This window comes from Globicephala melas, chromosome 3 (genome assembly GCF_963455315.2).
Source record: "Globicephala melas chromosome 3, mGloMel1.2, whole genome shotgun sequence".
Classification (NCBI taxonomy): Eukaryota; Metazoa; Chordata; class Mammalia; order Artiodactyla; family Delphinidae; genus Globicephala; species Globicephala melas.
In genome coordinates this window covers 21,918,310-21,942,914 of record NC_083316.1, presented here as the reverse complement: position 1 = coordinate 21,942,914, position 24,605 = coordinate 21,918,310, and the positions used below count along the sequence as shown (strand labels likewise).

Sequence of the window (24,605 nt, the reverse complement as noted above, 5' to 3'; positions counted from 1 at the left end):
AAGACATTAACAAGCAAAAAAAGAAAGAAAGAAAGAACTTGCTGTGTGTGGATTTCTTTTTTTCTATCCCTGAGTTAGAATATAAGAATAATGCATGTTCTAAATCATTTAGTATAAGTAAAGATGTGTAATGACAATGTTGAATGCTTCAGATAAGCAGTAAATAATTGTTGTCCTTGCCCTCTTAAGTCAAAAGTTCTGGATTCTAATATCAGGACTACCATCTATTATCTAAATAACCTTGAGACATTCACTTAATCTTTCTGGAACATATATTTCTCATTTACAAAATGAGAGTACTCTGCCTTTATAAATTGTTTTTCTAACTTAATAAATCTATAATTTTTGATGGCTTACAATTCAATATGATGAAAAACTCTAATTTGAAATTAATTTATTTAAGTAAAAAAGGCAGAGGAAATGAAAGATTTTTGTTATCTAAAGATGAAACAGCTTTGATTTAATTTTCAGGTACGTATCAATTTTATTCTCCTGAGTCTGTACCTCTTGGAACTCATCTTGGAAGGATAAAAGCCAATGACCCTGATGTGGGGGAAAATGCTGAGATGGAATACAGCATTGCTGAAGGAGACGGAGCAGACGTGTTTGATGTCATCACTGACAAGGATACACAGGAAGGGATTATAACTGTCAAACAGGTTTCTTCTTGCTGTCTTCATTTCCTCATTGAGTACTTTATAGTTTATTTTTGTTTTCAAGGAAGAAAAGCCTAGAATTTATTTTTCCCATCCTTTACATGCTTCTATCCTTCATATAAGTGGGAATAGTTGCGATTTCACTTCAAATAAGTTAAGCATCTTTATCATTGACACTTAAAAACTGATATAAAACCTCAACAGCTTGTGCTTATAGTAGACAACAGTCAAACAAGTTTTAGATACTCTCAAAAGTCTTTGTTTTATATTTCTCCATGGTATTATTTCATTCACTGTTTAAAATATTTAAATTGTTAAGTGTGATGGTTTATTAAAATAGATGAAGCCTGAAGATGCTTGATTTTTAAAGCAGTGGAGGAGAACATTATAAAGTGTTACACAGAATAATCAAGCTAAATACTGATTACTTTATATCACCCTAATTTCCCTGCTTTCATTCACATCTTTTTTTCCACAGTGGTCAGATTAATAATTTTTTTTTCTTTTTAAAACAGTTTTAGAACTGTAGGACTTAAGGAAGCAACTTATGTGAATGGTTTGTTAAATCTCAATTTTATGTTTCTGCTGATTTAAAATTTTTATAACTTTAATAATAATAATATAGTAATAAATAGCCTATGTATTTACTAGATAATACTTCATTTACCTATGACTACCAAAATGTAAAATGCATTACTAAGTGTGAATCAATCTTAATGTGTATACTATTATATTGAATTACTCCTTATAAATGTGTAAGGCAAAAAAAATTTCCTAATTTATTTGTTATACCCATGAAGCAATAATTGGGAAAGTTATTTAACCAGAATTACTGGGACTATTAAGAGAGGTGGTTATTAAATTTTGAAATTGTCTTCCATTTTTATGTCTGCTATATTATACTAATTTTTCTTATTTTATTTAACTTCAGAATTTAGATTATGAAAACAAAATGCTGTACACTTTAAAAGTGGATGCAAGTAACACTCACCCTGATCCACGATTCCTGTACCTGGGACCTTTCAAAGACACAGCTGTGGTCAAAATATCTGTGGAAGATACGGATGAGCCTCCTGTGTTCAGTAAAATTTTTTACTTGATAGAAGTAGATGAAGATGTAAAGGAAGGCAGCATCATTGGACAGGTTACAGCATATGACCCAGATGCCATGAACAATTTAATAAAGTAAGTATTTTGAGAAAACTTAAGTTTGCAGAAAAATGATAACCTCACTATTTATAAGCTGTGTGAAAAAAAAATGTACCATGTAAGATCAAGTACAGTAATACAACCAAACACTTCCATAGCACAGACTTTTAGCTGGGCAGTCTTCTAAGTGCTCTGGATATATTATTTCATTTGACTCTTATCACATATTACAAGGTAGCTCCTGTTATTATATCTTTTGTAAATGATAAGACTAAGGTACTGAACATTTAAATAACTTGCCAAATAATTAGTCACTGGCAAAGCTGGGTTTGAGGTTCAGGCTGTCTGGCTCCAGTGTCCATGATTCTAATCCCTTAGTTATTGATGTAATTCTTGTCTCATTGCCCTTCTTTGATAAATCATAGTTCAAATAATAAGATATCTAAACAAATACATTTGAAAAGAAGTTCTTCTAGAAAAGCTTAAGAGATACCTTGAAAACTGATGAAAAACGTCTTTTGAAAATAGTCCCTAGGCACATTTTACATCAAAATTCTTGAGAAGCAAAATATCAATTATATTCCATTAATAAAACAGAGAATTGGTAAAATGAGTGATATTTGAGAACAGTAAAACTATTAAAAATTGGTATAGTATACTGCAGAATAGTGTAATACTTTCCCAAAATTTGAATATTGCATTAACCATTTAAAAGTTTTCAAATATGCCAGAAACTATGCTTAAGGAGAATATAAATATAGTTGTGACATAAATGGATGAATAGGATGGGTGGATGAAGATGGGTAGGTATGTTGATGAAGACAAAAAAGACAGACAAATAATATATTGTCTGTTAATGTGTAGCTAGTAAAATACCTAAAATTATGCTTTGTTTAAAATTTAATTTTTTATCCAACAAGGACCGACTGTATAGCATATGGAACTGTACTAAATATCTTGTAATAACCTGTAATGGAAGGGAATGTAAAAATATATATATATATTTATATGTACATATAACTGAATCATTTTGCTGTATACCTAAAACTAACACAATATTGTAGTAAATAAACTATATTTCAATAAATTTTTTGATCAAATTTAATTTTTAATTAAGGAAAATAAATGGTTAAATATTTATTGGGAATGCCCAGATTTCCTGGAATTCATGTCATACCATCACATAGAAAATCAGTGAGCACAATACTGAGTTTATAAGTATTAAATTTAGTTTAAGATGTAATAACTATTCATGTTAATTTACAAAGCAACATTTGTTGAACTAAATATGCCCTAATTTATATTTAATTTGTTGGTCAATTAATATATTTTTAAAATAAAGAAAGTTTGTGAAATTTTAATCTGTAGTTAGTACTCAGAGTTTAGCTTGAAATATTTGGTTAGTTTTAGGTTAATTAGAATAGAATTGACTTAACTTTCTCTTTTAAATAAATGTTCAGGTTTAAATTATATATTTTGTGTATTGTTATTAATTTAAAAACATGACATAATGATACCAATGCATAAAAGATTATTTTACTGACACTTTTGTATCAGCATACATGAAATGGATTAATTTAAAATTTTCATATTATATAAAACAAAACTCCTAAAATGAAATGAATAAGTAATCTAGTTTTCCAGTGGTCTACACATATGTTCCAGCACTTTTATATCCAAAATGTTTATTTATTTTTTACTGAAATTGAGTGTGGCTGATTGGTTTTGGCAACTCTTATATGTGCATTTTTTGTGTGTGTTCTTTGCAATATTGCAGTACAAATAAATCACCACTTATATTAAAAATGGATAAGGGAATGTCCATACCAATAGCTATAAATGCTCAGTAAGTATCTGTTCTTGATAGATTTTGCAATTTTCAAAAAATAGTAGTCAATGTCTTTTCTACTTCAATTGTGGCACCAGATTCATGACATGAGACAAATATTTTGCCTATCCTTTCCTCTATAAAATAATTGTTATCATTTATTGAGCCCTTGCTATGAGCTGGAGACTATCCAAAGAGCTTTACATTTATTAGATCATTTAAACCTCATCACAACATTATAAGGTGAGTATAACTGTTATCACCTACATTTTTTAAAAGTTTTATTTTATATTGGAGCAAAGTTGATTAACAATGTGTTAGTTTCAGTTGCACAGCAAAGTGATTCAGTTAGACATATTTATGTATCTATTATTTTTTCAAATTCTTTTCCCATTTTGGTTATTACAGAACACTCAGCCAAGTTTCCTGTGCTGTACAGTAGGTCCTTATTGATTATCTAATTTTAAATACAGTAGTCAGGCTCACAGACTTAGAGAACGAACTTATGGTTAAACAGGGGGGAAGGGGGAGGAGGAGGGATAGATTGGCAGTTTGGAATTGACAAGTACACCTACATTTTAAAAACCATAAATTGAGATGCAAAGAGTTTAAGGAACTTTACTAAGGACACTGAACAAATAATTAGCAGACTGAGGTTTAAACTACTGATGATCTGAATGCACAGCCAATATATCTTTAGCAGATATATTTTGCTTTCTTACTGACCAAATTATTAATTAGAGATAATTAATATTGTTTCACATTCATAAACTGCTTTGACCGACCTCAGTGGTACAAAGCAAAGCCTCAAGGACAAAATTATACAAAAAGCAAAATATGGCTTTTGTCCCTGAGAATTTGGTCTAGTTTTTCATCATTTTTTCCATTTCCCACAATAGGCAATTTCTTTTTTTTCCTTCCAGCTTTATTGAGATATAATTGACATATAGCACTGTAAAAGTTTAAGGTGTACAGCATAACGATTTGATGTGCATACATCATGAAATGATTAACGCAATAAGTTTAGTGAGCATCTATCATCTCATATAGATACAAAGTTAAAGAAACAGAATTTTTTTTTCCTTCTGAAGAGAACACTTAGGATTTACTCTTTAACAACACCTATATATAACATACAGCAGTGTTAATTATATTTCTCATGTTGTGTATTATATCAATATCACTAGTACTTACATATAACTGAAAATTTGTACCTTTTGGCTGCCTTCATCCAATTCTCCCTCCACCTAGCCCCACCTCTGGTAACCACAAATATGATCTTTATGAGTTTTTTTTTGAAGTATAATTTTCTTACAACACTATGTTTTTTCCTGTTAAGCAACATAGTAATTCAAAATGTCTATACATTTCAAAATGATCACCACGATAAGTCTAGCTACCATCTGCCACCTTACAAAGGTATTACATAGTTATTAACTATATTCCCCACACTATACATTTCATACCTATGGCTCATTTATTTGCTAAGTAGAAGTTTGTACCTCTTAATCTCCCTCACTTACTTCTTTCCTCCCCTATACCTTCCTCTCTGGAAATTATCTGTTCTCTATATCTATAACTGTTTCTGTTTTGTTATGTTTGATCATTTGTTTTGCTTTTTACATTTCACATACAAGCAAAATCATACAGTATGTGTCTTTCTCTGTCTGACTTATTTTATTTACTCTAGATCCATCCATGCTGTCACAAATGGCATAATTTCATTCTTTTGATGGCTAAGTAATATTCCATTGTGTATATATGCATATATACCACATCTTCTTTATCCATTCATTTACCACTGGGAACTTAGGTTGCTTCCATATCTTGGATATTGTAAACAATGCTGCAATAAACGTAGGGGTGCATATATCTTTTCTAATGAGTGTTTTCTTTTTCTTTGGATAAATATCCTGGTGGAACTGCTGGATCATATGGTAGTTTGGTTTTAATAGTTTTGATGAATCTCCACACTGTTTCCCACATTGGCTGCACCAATTTATATTCCCACCAACAGTGCATGAGAGTTCCCTTTTGTACACATCCTGTTAACCTTTGTTGTTTGTTGTTTTTTGATAATAGCATTATGACAGTTGCGAGGGGATATCTCACTGTGGTTTTGATTTGCATTTCCCTGATGATGAGTGATGTTGAGCATCTTTTCATGTGCCTGTTCACCATCTACATGTCTTTGAAAACACGTCTATTCAGAACCTCTGCCCATCTTTTAAACAGGTTGTTTGGTTTTTGTATATTTTGGCTATTAACCACTTATTGGATCTATTTTGGCTATTAACCACTTACTGGATCTATCATTTGCAGATATCTTCTTCCATTCAGTAGGCAGCCATTTCATTTTGTTGATTGTTTCTTTCACTGGTCAAAAACTTTTTAGTTTGATTAAGTCCCATTTATTTATTTTTGCTTTTGTTTCCCTTGCTTGAGTAGATATATCCAAAAAATATTACTAAGACCAATGTCAAAGAGCTTATTGCCCATGTTTTCTTTTAGAACTTTTATGGTTGCAGTTCTTACATTTAAGTCTTTAATCCATTTTGAATTTATTTTTATGCATGGTGTGTAAAAGTAGTCCAGTTTGATTCTTCTAAATGTATCCATCCAGTTTTCCCACAACCACTCATTGAAGAGACTATCTTTTCTCCATTGTATATTTTTGCCTCCTTTGTGGTAGATTGCCCATGTAAGTGCAGGTTCACTTCTGGGCTCTCTATTCTGTTTCAATGATTTATGTGCCTGTTTTTGTACGAGTACCATACTGTTTTGATTGCTGTAGCTTTGTAGTATAGTTTGAAATCAGAGCTCATGATACCTCCAGCTTTGTTCTTCTTTCTCAAGATTGTTTTGGCTATTCAGGGTCTTTCATGTTTCATACAAATTTTAGAATATTTCTTCTAGCTCTGTGAGAAATCACTTTGGTATTTTGATAGAGATTGTATTGATTCTGTAGGTTGCCTTAGGGAATATGGATATTTTATATACATTATACACAGAACTGATTCTTATAATCCATGAACATGGTATATCTTTCCATCTGTTTGTGTATTCTTCAATTTCTTTCATCAGTGTTGCATAGTTTAGCAAGTACAGGTCCTTAACCTCTTTAGATTTATTCCTACGTATTTTATTCTTTTTGATGTGATTGTAAATGGTATTGTCTTAATTTCTCTTTCTGATAGTTCATTTTTAGTGTCTAGAAATACAACAGATTTCTGTATATTATCAATAATTTTGTATCTTCCAACTTTACCAAATTATTGATGAGTTCTAGTATTTTTTTGGTGGCATCTTTAGGATTTTCTAAGTGTAGTATCATGTCATCTGCAAACAGTGACAGTTTTTATTCTTCCTTTCTAATCTGGATGACTTTTATTTCTTTTTCTTGTCTGACTGCTGTGGCTAGGACTTCCAAAACTATGTTGAATAAAAGTGGTGAAAGTGTGTATCCAGGTCTTGTTACTGATTTTAGAGAAACTCTTTCAGCTTTTCAACACTGAGTATGATTTTAGCTGTGGGCTTGTAATATATGGCCTACTTTATGTTGAGGTATAGTCCATCTACACCCACTTTGTGGAGAGTTTTTTTCTTATATAAATGAATGTTGAATTTTGTCAAAAGCTTTTTCTGCATCTATTGAAAGATCATATGATTTTTATTCTTCAATTTGTTAATGTGGTATATCACATTGATTTGCAAATACTGAACCATCCTTTCTTCCCTGGGATAAACCCCATTTGATCATGGGGTATGAACCTTTTAATGTATTGTTGAATTCATTTTGCTAACATTTTGTTATGGATTCTTGCATCTTTGTTCATCAGTGGTATAGGCTTGTAATTTTTTTGTGTTATCTTCATCTGCTTTTGGTATCAGGATGATGCTGACCTCTTATCCTTTTTAATTTTTTGGAATATAGTTTGAGAGATTGGTGTTAACTCTTCTATAAATGTTTGGTAGCATTCATCTGAGAAAATATCTGGTCCTGGATTTTTGTTTGTTGGGATTTTTTTTTTAATTACTGATTCAATTTTATTACTGGTAATAAAATAATAATTTTCTATTTCTTCCTGGTTCAATCTTGGGAGGTTGCACATTTCTAAGAATTTGTCCATTTCTTCTAGGTTGTCCATTTTCTTGGTGTATAATTGTTCATAATAATCTCTTATGATCCTTTGTATTTCTGTGATGTAGGTTGTAACTTCTCCTTTTTCATTTCTGATTTTGTTAATTTGGGCCCTCTCTCTTTCTTCTTAAAGTGTCTGGCTAAAAGTTTATCAATTTTGTTTATCTTTACCAAGAACCAGCTCCTAGTTTTATTGATCTTTCCTATTGTGGGTTTTTTTTTTTTTTTTTTTTTTTTTTTTGGTCTCTATTTCATTTATTTCTGCTCTTATCTTTATAACTGCTTTCCTTCTACTAACTTTGGATTTTATTTTTTCTTCTTTTCCTAGTTCCTTTAGATGTAAAGTTAGGTTGTTTCTTTGAGGTTTTTCTTGTTTCCTGAGATAGGCTTTTCTTGCTATAAACCTCTCTCTTAGACCTGTTTTTGCTGTATCCCAAAGGTTTTGGGTCATTATGTTTTTTTCACTTAGTCCATTTACATTTAAAGTAATTGCTGAGAGGTAAGTACCTACTGCCATTTTGTTAATTGTTTAGGGGTGGTTTTATAGTTCTTTTTTGTTCCTATCTGCTTCGTTTTCTCTTCTCCCTTTTGATTTGATGGCTGCCTTTAGTGTTTTGCTTGGATTCCTTTCCATTTGCATGTATGTATCTGCTATAGATGCTTGAGTGGTATCAGGATGATGCTGGCCTCTCGGTATGAGTTCGCAATTATTCATTCTTCTTTAAATTTTTGGAATAATTTGAGAAGGATAGGTAATAACTCTTCTATAAATGTTTGGTAGAATTCATCTGTGAAGACATCTGGTCCTGAACTTTTGTTTGTTGAGAGTTACCGTGAGGTTGTTACCATGAGGTTTATATATAGCCATCCATATATATATGATTATTTTAAGTTTCAGATCTCTTAAACTCAAAATTTAACAACCCTGCATTTTTTACTCCCCAGCCCCACTCCACATTTACTGTTTTGACATCATATTTTACATCTTTTTGTTTTGTGTATCCCTTAGTTATTTATTATATATATATAGATGATTTTACCACTTTGGTCTTTTAACCTTCCTACTAGCTTCATACATCGTTGATTTACCACCTTTACTGTATACTTATCTTTACAAAAGAGATTTTTCCTTTTGTAATTTTCTATTTCTAGTTCTGCTTTTCTTTTCTACTCAGAGAAATCCTTTTTCTTTAAATTTGGTTTGGTGGTGCTGAACTCTTTAGATTTGGCTTGTCTGTAAAACTTTTGATATCTCCATCAAATCTGAATGAAACCTTGCCCGGGAGAGTATTATTGCTTGTAGGTTTTTCCCTTTTCATCACTTTAAATATACTGTGTCACTCCCTTCTGGCCTGTATAGTAACTGCTGAAAAGCTGACTGATAGCCTTATGGGAATTCCCTTGTACATAATTTGTGGCTTTTTCCTTGCTGCTTTTAATATTCTCTCTTTATCTTTAATTTTTGTAATTTAGTTATGATATATCTTGGTGTGGTCCTCTTTGGGTTGATCCTGTTTTGGACTCTGCTTCTTGGCCTGAATGCCTGTTCCCTTTCTCAGGTTAGGGAAGTTTTCTGCTATAATGTCTTCAAATATGTTCTCTGCCCCTTTCTCTCTCTTCTCCTTCTGGACCCCAAAATGTGAATCTTAGTATGCTTAATGTTGTACTAGAGGTCTCTTAAGTTGTCCTCCTTTATTTTTATTATTTTTTTTCTTTTTGTTGTTCAGCTTCAGTGATTTCCACTACTCTGTCTTCTTCCAGCTTGCTGATGTGTTCTACTGTATCATCTAATCTGTTGATTCATTCTGGTCTATTTTTTATTTCAATTATTGTATTCCTCATGTATTTTGTTTCTTCTTTATATTTTCTTAACTCTTTGTTAAAATCTTCTAACTTGTCACTTTGTTCATCCAATCTTCTCCCAAGTTCTTTGAACATTTTTATGATCATTACCTTGAACTCTTTATTGTGTTGATTGCTTCTCTCCACTTCACTTACTCCTTCTTGTGGGGTATTATCTTGTTCCTTCATTTGGAACATATTGCTCTGTCACCTCATTTTGCCTAATCTGCTGTTTTTATTTCTATGTATTTGGTAGGTTGGTTACATTTCCTGACCCTGGAAGTGACCTTTTGTAGTAGATATCCCATGTGCTCCAGCAGTGCACTCCCCTCTAGTCACCAGAGCTATATCCTCTAGGGGTGCCCTCATGTGGCCTGCATGGTTCTTCTGTTGAGGCAGATTGAGTATTGCAGATGGTCTGGTAGGAGTGGCTGGCCCCAGGTCTAGTTGGTTACCAGGCTCTGCCTTGTGTGGAGGCTGCAGGCTGCTGGGTCTCAAGGGGCAGGGTGACATGGTAGCTGGCTCTGGGGCCCCAGATATCCCGGGGCTATTACTGGCCCACAGGTGGGCAGAGCTGGTGACTGGGGTGATTGCGGGGCCAGGGATCCTGAATTTCATGTCAGCCTGTTGTTGGACAGGGCGAGGTCCCAGGGGATCCCTGGACTGGTGTCTGCCCACAAGTGGGTGATGTTGGGTACTGTGGCTAGTTCTGGGCACTAGTGGCAGAGCTGGGTCTTGGAGTCTCTGGTTTCAGGGACCAGGGGCCCCAGAGTTGGTGCCAGCCTTCTGTGGGGTAGGGATAGGGCCCAGGGGGTCCTGGGGCTTGTGCCTGCCCACTGGCTGATGAGGCTGGTCCCAGGGCAAGTACCAGCCCACTGGTGGGTGAAGCATGTTAGTACACCTATTAAAATATCCCCAAAATTGTCCCCCAAAGTTTCCTAATTCCCCTTTGTAATACTTCCCTCCCAAACATCCTGGAACCAAACCCTGTTCCCAGGCAAACAATGAACTACTTTATGGCAATATAGATTAAATTTGATTGGATTTTCTTGACTTTATACAAATGAAATCATACAGTATTTATTCTCTTCTGTCCAACTTCTTTCATTTAGCATAACTATCTTGAGATTTTCTGTATTGTTGTGTACATTAATAGTTTAATTTTCTAATTGCTGAATAGTATTCCAAAGTGTGGAAATACCACAATTTGCTTATCTGTTCATTGCTTATCTGTACTTATTCATTGATATTTTGAGTTGTTTCAAATACTTGGATATTACAATACATTTACACACATTTGTATATAAGTACACATACAAATATTTGTGTATCAGTATTTGTATAGTTACATGCATTCACTTTTCTAGAGTAAATATCTAGGAGGGTTATGATTGGAACATGTGGTGGTTATATGTCTAACTTTTAAAATGGTTATACAATTTTAAATTCCTATCAGCATGTGTGATGGTTCCAATTTCTCTACATCCTCACCAACCCTTGGTACTGTCAACTATTTTAATTTTAGTCATTCTAATAGATGTATAATAATATCTCCATTACCTTTATGGCTAATGATGTTGAGAATTTTTTTCATATGTTTATATGTCACCAATATATGTTTTTTGATGACGTGTCTATTCAAAATTTGCCTAAATTTTACTGGGTTATGTCTTTGTTATTGATTTGAAGACACACACACACACACACACACACAAACACACACACAAACACACACACACTGGATACAAGTCCTTTATCAGATATATGATTTGCAAATATATTCTCCCCAAGTCAGTGGATTGTATATCCATTTCCTTAAAGTGACTTTCAAAAAGCAAAAATTCTCAATTTTAGTAAAATCCAGTTTATTAACTTTTAAATTTATGGATGAAGTTTTTAGTGTCTTATATAGGAAGCATCTGCCTAATCTCAAAATTCTCATTGTTTTTTTTCATGTAGGAGATTTATTGCTTTTAGTCATATTTATATCTATGATTCATTTTAAGTTAATTTTTATGTGGTGTGAGTTATGGATCAAAGTTTTTTTTTCTTTTTTGTATATGGTTAGTTTCCTATATGTTTCCTGCACCATTGGTTGAAAAGACTATACTTTTCACTGAATAAACTTTGTACATTTGTCAAAACTCAATTGTTTGTATAAGTATGAAACTAACTCTGGACTGTCTCTTCTATTCCAATTATATATTTATCTATGTTTACAAAAATGGCATACTGTTGTATAGCTTTATAAAAAAAGTCTGTAAATTAGGTAGTATTCATCATTTAACTTTTTTTTTTTCTACCTGAAGTTGCTTGGTAATTCTAGGCCCTTTACATTTTCATATATCAAGTGCTATAAAAGAGTCTCCTGAAATTTTCATTGGGATTGTGTTGAGTCCATTGATCAATGTAGGCAGAATTGATAATAACTTAATGATATTGAATATATTAATCCATATACAATGTGCATTTCTCCACTCATGGAGGGTTTTTTCAGCCATGTTTTGTGGTTTTATGTCTATATATCAAGAACATATTTTATATTTTTTGTTGCTTTATTGCACTGGCAAGAATGTCCAGGACAATGCTAAATAGAAGTGATAAGAAGAGAAGTCCTTTCCTTCCTCCTTGCCTTATGAAGAAATTAGTTTTTCATTATTAAGTATGATGCTATTAGTCAATTTCTGCTTTTGTATTTAAAATATGTTCCTTATAGAATCATATAGCTGTGTTTTGCTTTATTGCACAATGTAACATTCTGTTCCTTTTAATTGTGATGTTTAGACCATGTATATTTAATGTGACTATTGATACTATTAGGTCTAATTTATCATCTTGCTATTTGTTTTCTTATTGCTCAGTCTTTGTTTCATTTTTCTTATTTTCTGCTTTCTTTGGATTAATACTGTATTTTATTTTGCATTCCTTTTTATTTCCTTTTTTTATGTTATCACTCTTTCATTTCTTTGTTTTTTTTTTTTTTTTTGCTGGGTATAGAATTTTAGATTGAGGGTAGTTTTTTTTTTTTTTTTACCTAGCTCTATAGTAAAGATTTTTCACTGCCTTTATGTTTATTTTTTCTCTTTGTAACTTAGTTGTTCCTTAGGATGCATTTAAATTTTGTCACTGGTTTTAAGCAATTTGATTACGATGTGATTTTCTATAACATGCTTCATATATTTTGTACTTGAAGTTTATTAAGCTTCTTGGATCTGTGAGTTTATGAGTTTTCTCAAACTTGGAAAACTTTTCAACCACTCTTTCTTCAATAATTTTACCCTACCCTCCTCTCTTTTAGATCATTTAATTATGTTAGGTGTCTTGAAAGTGCAACACAGCTCACTGGTGCTCTAATTTTTAATCCCCCCACCTTAATTATTTAAAATATTTCCCATTCACCTTCAAGTTTACTATTTTTTTTTCCTGCAATATCTAACCTGCTTTAATTCCATCAGAGTATAATTTTCAACTCACAGACTGTAGTTTCTCCTCTAGAAGTTCTATGGAAGATATATATCTATATCTATCTATTTATCTACCTATATTATTTCCTTAACCTTTCCTCTAGTTAAATATAGAGAATGCATTTTAAATAACTTTTTAAATACCACTGTCAGCTAATTCTGTCAACCGTGTCATTTCTGGGTTAGTTTCAATTGACAGATTTTTCTTTGCAGTCACATTTCCCATTTTTGCTTACCTGTGATTTTTGATTGCCTGACAAGTATTGTGTTTATGCTGTGTTAACTGTGTGATAGCTTTTCATTTCTATAAATACTATTGATCTGTGTTCAGATGTGTGGCTAAGTTACTTGAAACAGCTTAAACCTTTTGGCCCTTGCTTTAGCAGCCCTTTGTCTAGATCTAATTTTGCCCCATAAATCAAGTAAGACAGTTCTGAAATTCTACCAAAGCCCCATGAGTTATGAGTTTTCTACTTTGGCTGATGGGAATTATTTCCAGACACATGCCAGTTCAATTGTGCTCCCTCTGGCCCTTATAATTGGTTACATCTATGGCTTCATTTTATCTGCTCTCAGGCATGCTCTGATTAGCACTCAGCTGAAGAGTTGAGCAGGATCCTCTTAATATTCCTGTGGCTCTCTCTCTGTGAAGCTCTATCCTATGAAGTCCTCTGCCCAGCAAATTCTACCCACCTTGGTCTCCCTGGACTCTCAGCATTATCTCCTGAATTCAAGGGATTGACAGGCTCCATCTGGGCTCCCACTTCCTGCATTATTGTTTAGAAACCCTCCCAGGCAGCAGCCAGTTTTGAGTATCACCTTATTTCTTCCTCTTTTCTCAGGAATTACCCTCTCTGTCTCCTGGTATCCAATGCTTCAAAAATAATTGTTTCATATATATTTTTTATTTGGATTTTAGTGGGTTTTGGCAGGGTGTGTGTGTGTGTGTGTGTGTGTGTGTGTGTGGTAAATCCAGCCCCCGTCATTTTATATTTGAAGAGGACATTCAAAATATCATTTTGAACATGTTTTTGATAATATAATTGTAGCCATTCATTTTAGAAAAAATGGATTGCATAGGTAATTTTGTAGCAAATAAGACATCTATAATTCTCCCCTCAGTAGATACTCCAGTGCTATTTATTCTACTTCCATCAAGTACTTCATCTTTTAAACAGTTTATCAATCTCTTATTTTTTTAATTAAGTAGAGCTTATATAATATATATGGGTTTATGTATTTTACTAATTGTGAATATTTGCTAATGTCATTACAGTTCTTGATAAACTTCTATTGTATAGATAACATACTATCATGTAGGTAATGCATCACTGATGAAAATTTAGATTGTCTGGAGATATATATCTGACAATTTCCTCATGATACAATTTTAGGAGAAAAATTTCTTGAGCAGAGACTGATAGTAAAACTTGCAACCTTGTTTTATGGTATATAAAAGTGGCTAATACCTTTTTTTTTTTTTTGGCTGTATGCGGGCCTCTCACTGCTGTGGCCTCTCCCATTGCGGAGCACAGGCTCCGGACGCGCAGGCCCAGCGGCCATGGCCCACGGGCCCAGCCGCTCTGCGGCACGTGGGATCCTCCCAGACCGGGGCACGAACCCGTGTCCCCTGCATCGGCAGGCGGACTCTCAACCACTGCGCCACCAGGGAAGCCCAACTAATACCTTTTTAAGTCCATAGCTCTTCCAAAAATATTTACTTTTTATAGGGTACTCAAGTCTTGAAAAAACAATGAGCAGTAGTTTTACCTGTAAAATCTCAAGAATTATGACAAAGGGAAGAAAAATATTTGGAGAACAAATGAATCTGAAATTATGTTCCTAAAATTATACTGTCAAGTCTGACAAAATATAAGGCCATGCCTGAAAATATAACATTAGACTGACTCCTGTTAGCATAAAAATGTATGCAAAAAAAAAAGCTTTAGATATTCAATTATAGTGTGAAAAAACAGCAATAATTCAACAAGGAGACAACATTATAATATTTAACTCTTTCATTTGCTCTGATAGCATTTAGAAGGATGACTGATCCCCAGAGCAGAAATAGGCTATGATAAACATCATGGAACATTTTCCAGGGACAGTTTGGGAAGTAATTCTCACCCACCAGTAAATCTGTTCAACAAACATATTTTCTGAAATACATCTGCCACTTGCAACATAAGATTATGGTTACAATTAGCAGCTGTTGTCAGCTCCACTTCACCTCATTAGTAATCATGGATTTCCTAAGTTATAGGGTTGATTATAGCTTTACAGGTCTGAAAGAACATGTTGTCTCATTTCACACCAATTTTATGCTCAACATATTTAAAGGTTCAACGAATTTTAGAAGAAATCAGTTCTACCACAGTCAAATAGAGAAGTAAATACAAAACAAACTTGCTGGTGAGAAATTTAGTTATGTCACCATAAAATGTACATGATTCCACCATAAACTGGAATAAGTGCCTTCATATATACCAGTACTTCTTTAATATTTGCTTGATTTTATTAGAGTAAAATAATAGTAATTTTAAAATCATGTCAATAATATTTGGAAAAAAATAAAGGTTTGAACTATTTGTTGAAGCAGTATAGCCATTCTCAAGGAAGGTTTCATAGTTTGTAGCTAGAAAACACATTTCTGGAAAGCAGTACCTGGAAAGGAATGAGCAAACTCATAGCCTAATTACATTGACTTAGTGGAAGATGTACCTGGAATTCAGGAAAGGAAAAGGAATACTATCTTTGATGTATTCCTACATATTACTGATTTGTTCTGGTGTAATTTAATTTACATGTTTTTTTGTAGTAGGTGAAAATATAGGGATCTGCTATGTGTTTAATTCTTAATTGTAGAGCTTAAAAAACAAACAAACTAGAACCAGAGTTCAGCTTCCACAGTGTCAGCTCACTTGTGATCTTTTTACCTTGTTATTTTTGCTGCCTATGTGATTGGCTCCTGTTTCTGCAAAACATATTCATTCAAAAAATTATGCCAATGATCTTTTTTAAAACTTATTGCTATAAATTCAATATAATGAGATCAATAAAGTATTGTTTTAATAAGCCATCTGCTGGGATATAGAGACAGTTTTGTCTCGCGTTATGTGTTTAACAGGCTTTTTTGGTCATTTGTTGTAATCCAGTGTACTTATTATTAATAGGTAAACCAGAACATCCTATTCTGTGTTGAAAATAGAGCACTGGCTGATAAATAAATGAAAATTATCTCTGGGCTTTGAAAAACTGCAAGACATCATTTGCAGTGGGGCAAATTTATAAATACAGATCTGGAAGTTTGCAGTGTTAATGTTAAAGTGAACTATTTAAAAATCATCAAAGTGACTCTCCTTCATGAATTATTAACTTGAAAACAGTGCTTTTCAAGGCTGAACCTAAGAGTAGGGCAGCCAGAAACACAGACCTATTTTGATCCCACATAAGCTCAAAGTGAGCCAAAGCTAGATTTGTATAATGTTAGAATTGTTAACTATTCCTCAATCATAGAAATCTCCATGCTAATCTCTAGGGCATGTAGCAATGGGTAAAAAGCGATTTTTAATTTACTTCTGATCTTTGATGCAAGTGATAGGAAGGAATCCAAGATCTATTCAGCGATAAGCAGATAATGGTTAACGACTGACCTTTCCAATAATGGAGATAAATATATACAGGTGAATATTATGAATTGAGATTCATTCAACACATAGATGTGGTTATGTGGTTATGCTCTTTTATTTGCTTTCTTTGTGTTCCTTTTAGGATTGTTGGTATTCATAAGCAGAATTTGGTGTAAGTACTTCAGGAAAAAAAACTCATTTTTTAAATGTTCCAATGTTTAATGTTTAAATGTTCCAATGTTTCTCAGGCCACATTAGGAACTAAATTGTAGGAGGATTGAAACGTAGACATAGGAAACACTCTATTATCTTTTGTCTTAGCACTATTTAAGCAATAAAAATTAAAAAGAAAATTTCATATGACTTTTATTCTTGATCTTAGTACATCAATGAGTATTTTAAAAAATAAGAACTTTCTCAGATCCTTGTCTGACAATGAATGCTTAAAACTCAACATAACTTTTGCTTCTAGGAAATATATACACTACTATGCATTTTTATATAATTATTTTTATATTTAGGTTTAAAATTTTTCTCTATTTACTTAGGATTTCCCACCCCAGAAGGATAGTTAATCTTGGGCAGCGACCATATGTCACATGAGTTTTTTTTTTTCTAAATCCCCAAATTCTTTTTATAGCAACCATGTAGAAAAATTACAATCATAATTATTGCAAAAATAAGGGAATACTACCATTTCCACGTAGCTCTATTGTACACTGCACAACACTTCCAAAGGATAACAAGGTGAATGTCCTGGTTTCTTATTTTGGGAGTGAGGTACAGGAAGAAATCTGAGACCAACTATGCTAAGATTTTAGCTATTTTATCTTTGAGATGAAATCTAATATATATATACATGTAATATGTATATTTTCCACATGCCCAAATATTCACTTTGAAGCAGTATTTTTGAGTTTGAAACAATAATTTTACAAAATTTAGCAGAAAGTAAATTAGGTAAGCACCATCATATACTATATTAAGTTGTTAAAATTTTTGAAATCTGAGTTTACTAACGGATCCCTTAAGTTAAGCACAGTCCTTATAATAATGGACTAAGTCACATGTTCTTTATTAAAATAACCCAAAGAAATCATCGAATTTAGATAAATGTACTTTTATCCAATATTTTAAAAATTGCCAATGTTTCACAATGTTTAGAAACCTAAATGTCTATTTTTTGTCAAAGTCAGTGCCTGATAGTGGATATATTATGGATTTATAATGGGAGTTGTTAATTCCCTAATTCACCAGATTAAAAGGGAGTTCATTTGCTAAGTGTCTTTAATAGAAACCTAGAAAAATGAGGATGCCACCAGATGCTGATTAGTGTGTTAGTTCTCTTGTCATTGTTGCTCCTTTGGCTGTCCTTATTCTAACCAGTTTATCCCATGGTCTTAACCTTGCTATACAAAGCCTTATCTATGGACTTTACAACATGGGATTCACCTAAGAGTTTTTAGGAATGCAGAATAACAGTTCCCACACTAGACTTACTGAATCAGAATCTGTTTTTACCAAGATCCCCATGTGACTCATATGAACATTAATGTTTGAGACACAATTAGATTCCTACATGGCTCAATTAAACACTCAGCAGCAGAAATCTCAAACATGCAAAAATGGTAGCTAGTACATCTGTGGTTCTTTGTCATTTCAGTTTTTATTTGGAAAAGGCTAAAGGGAGAGATTGGAGGAAGACCTTTGATTCAGCTGAAATGATCTTTGAATAGAGAACCATTCAAGAGCCATGTATTTTACAACAGCCTCTGCATATTCACTTATTAAGGACTCTGTGGACATATGTTTTTATGTGTTATTTTCAACATAATTTCAATTTATCCAATGCAATTGACTCTATCAACTTTAATATGACTTTAATATGTCTCAAGCACTGCAATAGGTCTATGATAGGATAAATTAATCAAGTGACAATTAAAAACTCACTTAAAAGCTGCCACAAGGATTCATGAGTATAACTAAGGACTCTGAAGTACACATATCATAGAATAGTAATAATGAAAACAGCCAACTACATCAAATTATCTAAATGACAATTACATTAAATAAAAATCCAAGAAAATTATCGGTATTTTACTTGTCATATTTATCAGACCATCATGTGAACTGCCTATAATTTTAAGAAATGGTAGATGAATTAATAATTTTAAAACAATGCCTGGAATTATGAGTCTCTTTTCTGCTAGATACTCTGTTGATCGGCATTCGGATATGGACCGGATTTTCAGTATTCACTCAGAAAATGGTTCTATTTTCACTTTGAAGCCTCTTGACCGGGAGTCAACCCCTTGGCATAACATCACCATTACAGCCACAGAGATAAGTAAGTTGGAAATACATCCACCTGAACACATTATTTTTCACCAAAATAGTAAAATAATAGCATTAAGTAGACTCTTTTACTTGAGTGGAATGAATTTTCACTCTTGCTGAATTAATTCTCTCAGCAAGAGCTGAGAGAAATGATTTAGAATGTGTTGGATTTTTAAATTATTTTAATGATTATCAAATATTCATTTTATTTTAAACTTGATTTTCTTTTACATCTCACTGTAGGATAAAAATATAATCTAACCTTATAAAAATAATTAATCAGTCTAAGAACATTATCTCTTACAAATAATATTCACTCTCAATTATATTCTCCTCTTTCTGTCATGCTCTTCATCTGAACCGTGTAAGAAAGCTGAGATATCCATCAGCAATCCAATCAAGAAGTGAACACCCCAGAAATGATCTGTTGCTAAGTTACAAACGGGGCAAGCAATATCACTACTACTCTGTAAATGAGACTGAAATCTTACACATGTTCTCATTGCAGATAACTCAAAACAAAGTAGCCGCATTCCTGTTTTCATCAGAATTCTGGATATAAATGACCATGCTCCAGAGCTTGCCATGTACTATGAAACATTTGTCTGTGAAAATGCAAAACCTGGGCAGGTAAGTTATTATAAACTTAAAAAAAAATTTTCTCTTCACAAAGGCAGATGACACTACATTAATTTACTTGCACATTTTTTTTCATGCAAACTATTGTCAGTCTTCCTCGTCACTTGTTTATCTCTCCTTACCAAAAAAATCACAATAATCTTAAAAAGATGATTTTTTAAATATTTTATAATCTATGATATAATAGGAAAAATTATAATATATGCTTTAATTTATAGACTAGGTACATAATGAATATCACATATATAAAAATTTCCTACCTGGATTCATAACCATACTGATACTGAGCTATAATCATAAATAGAATGAACATACATTATTAAATAAAACATGAAGTATGAAAATAAAATTGTGTTAATATAAAGGAAATCATAATAATTGTCTTGTTGATTACATTTTGCTACTTTGAGTTGCTCAATCAGGACATTTTGGTTTGAGACAAGTTATATTTTGTTTCTGATTTTTTGACTTTAATATTAGTGAGATAAAAAAGAGTGTACAAGAGTTAAAAAGTCCTCATATAAAGTAATATTTCAGGTATCTCTAAAGTAATTTTAAGAAAATGCAGAATATGTTCATTTTTTACACTACTACAGTATTTTACAAATACAAATACTGTATTTTACAAATACAAACTACATAAATGTTATTGAAAGAAATTTTAACGAGTTATTTAGATATTTCCTTGAGGAAAAAGTAGGTAGATGGTAAGAATCATATATAATTCTATCATGTTCTTTTAATATAGAAAATAAAGTGAAATATAGTCTTTCTTCTATTCCAGTAGAGATTATAATGAACTGAATATTTCTGCCCCCTCAGAATTCATATGTTGAAGCCCTATCCCCCAGTGTGGCTGTATCATCTGAAGATGGGGGTCTATAAGGAAGGAATTAAGGTTAAATGAGGTCATAAAGTGGGGCTCTGATCTGACAGTATTAGTGTCCGTTAAAGAAGAGACACCAGAGAGATCACCCTCTATTGTCATACACACGATCAAAGGAAAGGCTATGTGAAGATGTAGCAAGAAGGAAGCTGTCTGAAAGCCAGGAAGAGACCTCTCACTAGAAGCCCACTATGCTGATACACTGATCTCGGTCTTCCAACCTCAAGAATTGTGAGAAAATAAATTTCTGCTATTTAAGCCATTCAGTATATGGTGTTTTGTTATGGCAGCTCAAGCAGACTAAGAAAGAGGTACATACCACATTCCACTTACATACACAGAAATACAAATGAAGTTTTTATTTTCTTTTCACCAGCAAAGAATCATTACACAGTTATTTGGATTAAAAATTGTTTTCCTGGGCTTCCCTGGTGGCGCAGTGGTTGAGAGTCCGCCTGCCAATGCAGGGGACAAGGATTCCTGCCCCGGTCCGGGAAGATCCCACATGCCGCGGAGCGGCTAGGCCCGTGAGCCATGGCCGCTGAGCCTACGCATCCGGAACCTGTGCTCCGCAACGGGAGAGGCCACAGCAGTGAGAGGCCCACATACCGCCAAAAAAAAAAAAAAAAAATTGTTTTCCTTTTTTCACTTTGTAACAAGTAATGGGCATATTCTCAGTTCGATTATTTTTAATTTGCTGCTTACTTTTCAGAGCATAGCTACACATTAGTTAGCTTATTCAAATACCCATTTATTAATGGAAATTTGGTTTACCAACAAAATGTTACTCTAGCAGACAGCACTACAGTGAGCATTATAATACATGTATAGTTGTATACTACCTGGAATCATTTTTCTTTGATGAAATCCTCAAAGAAGAAATAAATTTTATCTATAAATACTCATCAATGCTTCCAAATAGTGCTCAGAATATGTTATATACCTAGTAATAACTTCCACCAAATGTGTATAATTGCTCATTTATTGGGCAACACTAAATTTTAAATACTATCTACCAATATGTAAAATCTCATAATAATTTTTTTTTTTTTTGGCGGTACGTGGGCTTCTCACGGTTGTGGCCTCTCCCGTTGTGGAGCACAGGCTCCGGACGCGCAGGCCCAGCGGCCATGGCTCACGGGCCCAGCCGCTCCACGGCATGTGGGATCTTCCCGGACCGGGGCACGAACCCATGTCCCCTGCATCGGCAGACAGACTCTCAACCACTGCGCCACCAGGGAAGCCCTCATTAATAATTTTAACATGAATTCCTCCAAAATTATTGAGGCTAAACATTTTATAGCTATGTTAGTTTCCCAAGGCTACCATGACAAATTTACACAAACTAGATAGCTTGAAACAACAGAAATGTATTCTTTGACACAGTTCTGGAGGCTAGAAGTCCAGAATCAATGTGTCAGCAGGTTCATGCTCTCTCAGAAGGCTTTAGGGGAGGATCCTTCCTTGCCACTTCCTAGCCTCTGTGTTTGCTGGTGATTCTTAGCGTTCCTTGGTTTGTGGACCCAAATTACTCCAATCTCTGTCTCCATTGTTATATGATATTTCTGTATCTCTATTTGTGTCCATATTTCCCTCTTTTTGTGAGAACTCCATTCACTGGATTAGGGTCCACCCTAATTCGGTATGACCTCATCTTAACTTGATTACACCTGCAAAGAGCTTATTCCAAATAAAGTCACAACACAGGTACTGGGGATTAGGTCTTAAACATATAATTTGAAGGCACACAAAGTCAACTGATAATAGCCTGTAGATATTCTTTACTTATTTATCTATTAGCATGCTTTTTTATTGTTTCATGTGAGTTATTTATATATTACAAAATTAATATTTGATAATGATAAAGTATAATTGATATTAACTAATTAAAATTCTTTTAATATATACTACTGCTATTAACATGTCTATGTCATTGTTCATATAATCGGAAAACAATTTTCCTGTTAAATTTAACAAGGTTAAAAATAAAACATAATATAGATGTCAAGCTACTGATATATATTCTCTCTTAAAATATGTTTAAACAATGGCTCATCTAATCATTTCAAGAACTCAGAGTCATACAATGAAAGGATCAATGATGTTTATGATTAAAATATTACTAAATATTTGTTACATTATTGCTATTCTGGAACAGAAGTTTGAGCATGAATATTAGATCTTATATAAATTTTTCTATGTCATGTACCAATCTTGTAAGGAGAAAAATCATATCAAGTTTATATTAATAATTATGCACTTTCAGAAGTATTGTATAAAGAAACATAAGGTTACATGTGTCTCTGTCAATAAAATGAACAAAATTATAGTTAATATCAAAGAGGAAAAAGTATTAACTAGTGAGTATGCAGGTTGGTATGGCCATAGAAGATACACAATAACCAAAACAATGGATACATTAAACTACTGTGAAATTCTAATAATTCTTCATCACAGAATGTTAGACTATTATACCTGGAAGTGGTGCCACTATTTGTTTTTGTAGAAGAGAAGTTTGAAAGTAATGGTAATTAAATGACTGTAATTATAAATCACACAGACAGCAGACCCAGGACTGGAAAACAGGCACCCTGATGTGTAGCTCTGTGTTTTATCCACAATAAAATGCTCAATGGAATTTTTCTGCCCAACCTGTCATTTGCTGCTCCATCTTCACACTATGGTACACCTCTGACCTACAGGGAGCACAGCGGAGAGGTGCTATAATTTCTCAAATTCAACAATGATTTTACAAAACTTTAGAAGAATTTATTTGTATATTCTTCTAAATTTTGCAAATACCATTAAAAAGAAGAGCAAACAATTTGAATAAAGTATGCAATATGATTGTAATTATGGTGCCCCACAGCTTTAAAATCTTCTCCTTTCTCATATTATATGGCATATTGCTCATATTCCCAAAACTATATTTATAGTTTCCTTAATCTCCAGGAGTGGTTGTGCTAAGCACTTTTGTTTTTTTAAAAAAAACACCTCTGTTATGTCCTTTGCCTTTGAAACAATCATTATCTCGTGGAGGCAACATATTGGTAACCAATTCATAATAAAATGGGCTGGTAGTATATATTAACAATGTTAAAAGACAAAAGACTGGCGTGATCAAATTTTTCTTTTCTTTTCTTGGATACTATAGTGGCCAGGAATCAGATAATGATCCATAGAGGTGCTCTTCAAACTGATACTTGATGGGCATTTTTCATTCTTCATTAAATAAGTTACATTAGACAGAACTACAAAAAAAATCTTGGCAAAATTTTCTGAAAATGGAATTTTTTGTTTAATTTCAGTATTTAATTTCAGTGATATATTTAAAGCTCAAACACTGATTTAAAATATCTTGTAATAACAAGAGTTGCTTTGTGTGCTCTATTTAATTAATTTTTCTTTGGTTTTAGTTGATTCAGACTGTCAGTGTCATGGACAAAGATGATCCTCCCCGAGGCCACAAATTCTTCTTTGAACCAGTGCCAGAATTTCCCCTCAATCCAAACTTCACCATTGTAGATAATAAAGGTACAGAACATTTTTGAAGACAAATATTATGAAACCTTAAGAGGCAAAATTTTAAAACTGGTCTGACTTTTTGTTTTTTCAGATAATACAGCAGGAATCATGACTCGAAAAGATGGGTATAGCCGCAACAAAATGAGCACGTATCTGCTGCCAATTTTAATCTTTGACAATGATTATCCAATCCAAAGCAGCACTGGCACACTCACCATTCGTGTGTGTGCCTGTGATAATCAAGGTAACATGCAGTCCTGCAATGCCGAGGCCTTGGTCCTCTCTGCTGGCCTGAGCACAGGAGCTCTCATCGCTATCCTTCTCTGTGTCGTCATACTACTTGGTAAACTATGCCCCTGAAAGATATGCCCCTGAGATATGCTCATTCAACTCAAGGAATTCTCTCCCTCATTACCCAGTGATTGCACACTGAAAAGCACTCTTCTTTAGAGCTAAAGGCTGAAAATTTTAACTTGTTATTAAAATTGTTCTTCCAATTGAAAAACAAT

At 33.1% G+C, this 24,605-nt stretch overlaps 1 protein-coding gene across 3 annotated transcripts in view; it reads left to right on the top strand.

Annotated features, from left to right (window-relative positions):
- CDH9 (cadherin 9) overlaps window positions 1-24,605 on the top strand; it is a 122,752-nt gene that overhangs the window by 92,891 nt on the left and 5,256 nt on the right. For all 3 annotated transcript variants that reach the window (XM_030856469.2, XM_060295686.1, XM_030856468.2), the window contains 6 exons: window positions 472-659; window positions 1,588-1,841; window positions 18,920-19,056; window positions 19,555-19,676; window positions 23,988-24,105; window positions 24,188-24,439. In XM_030856469.2, the coding sequence (XP_030712329.2) occupies window positions 472-659; window positions 1,588-1,841; window positions 18,920-19,056; window positions 19,555-19,676; window positions 23,988-24,105; window positions 24,188-24,439 (1,071 nt within the window). The remainder of the gene's footprint in view (window positions 1-471; window positions 660-1,587; window positions 1,842-18,919; window positions 19,057-19,554; window positions 19,677-23,987; window positions 24,106-24,187; window positions 24,440-24,605) is intronic.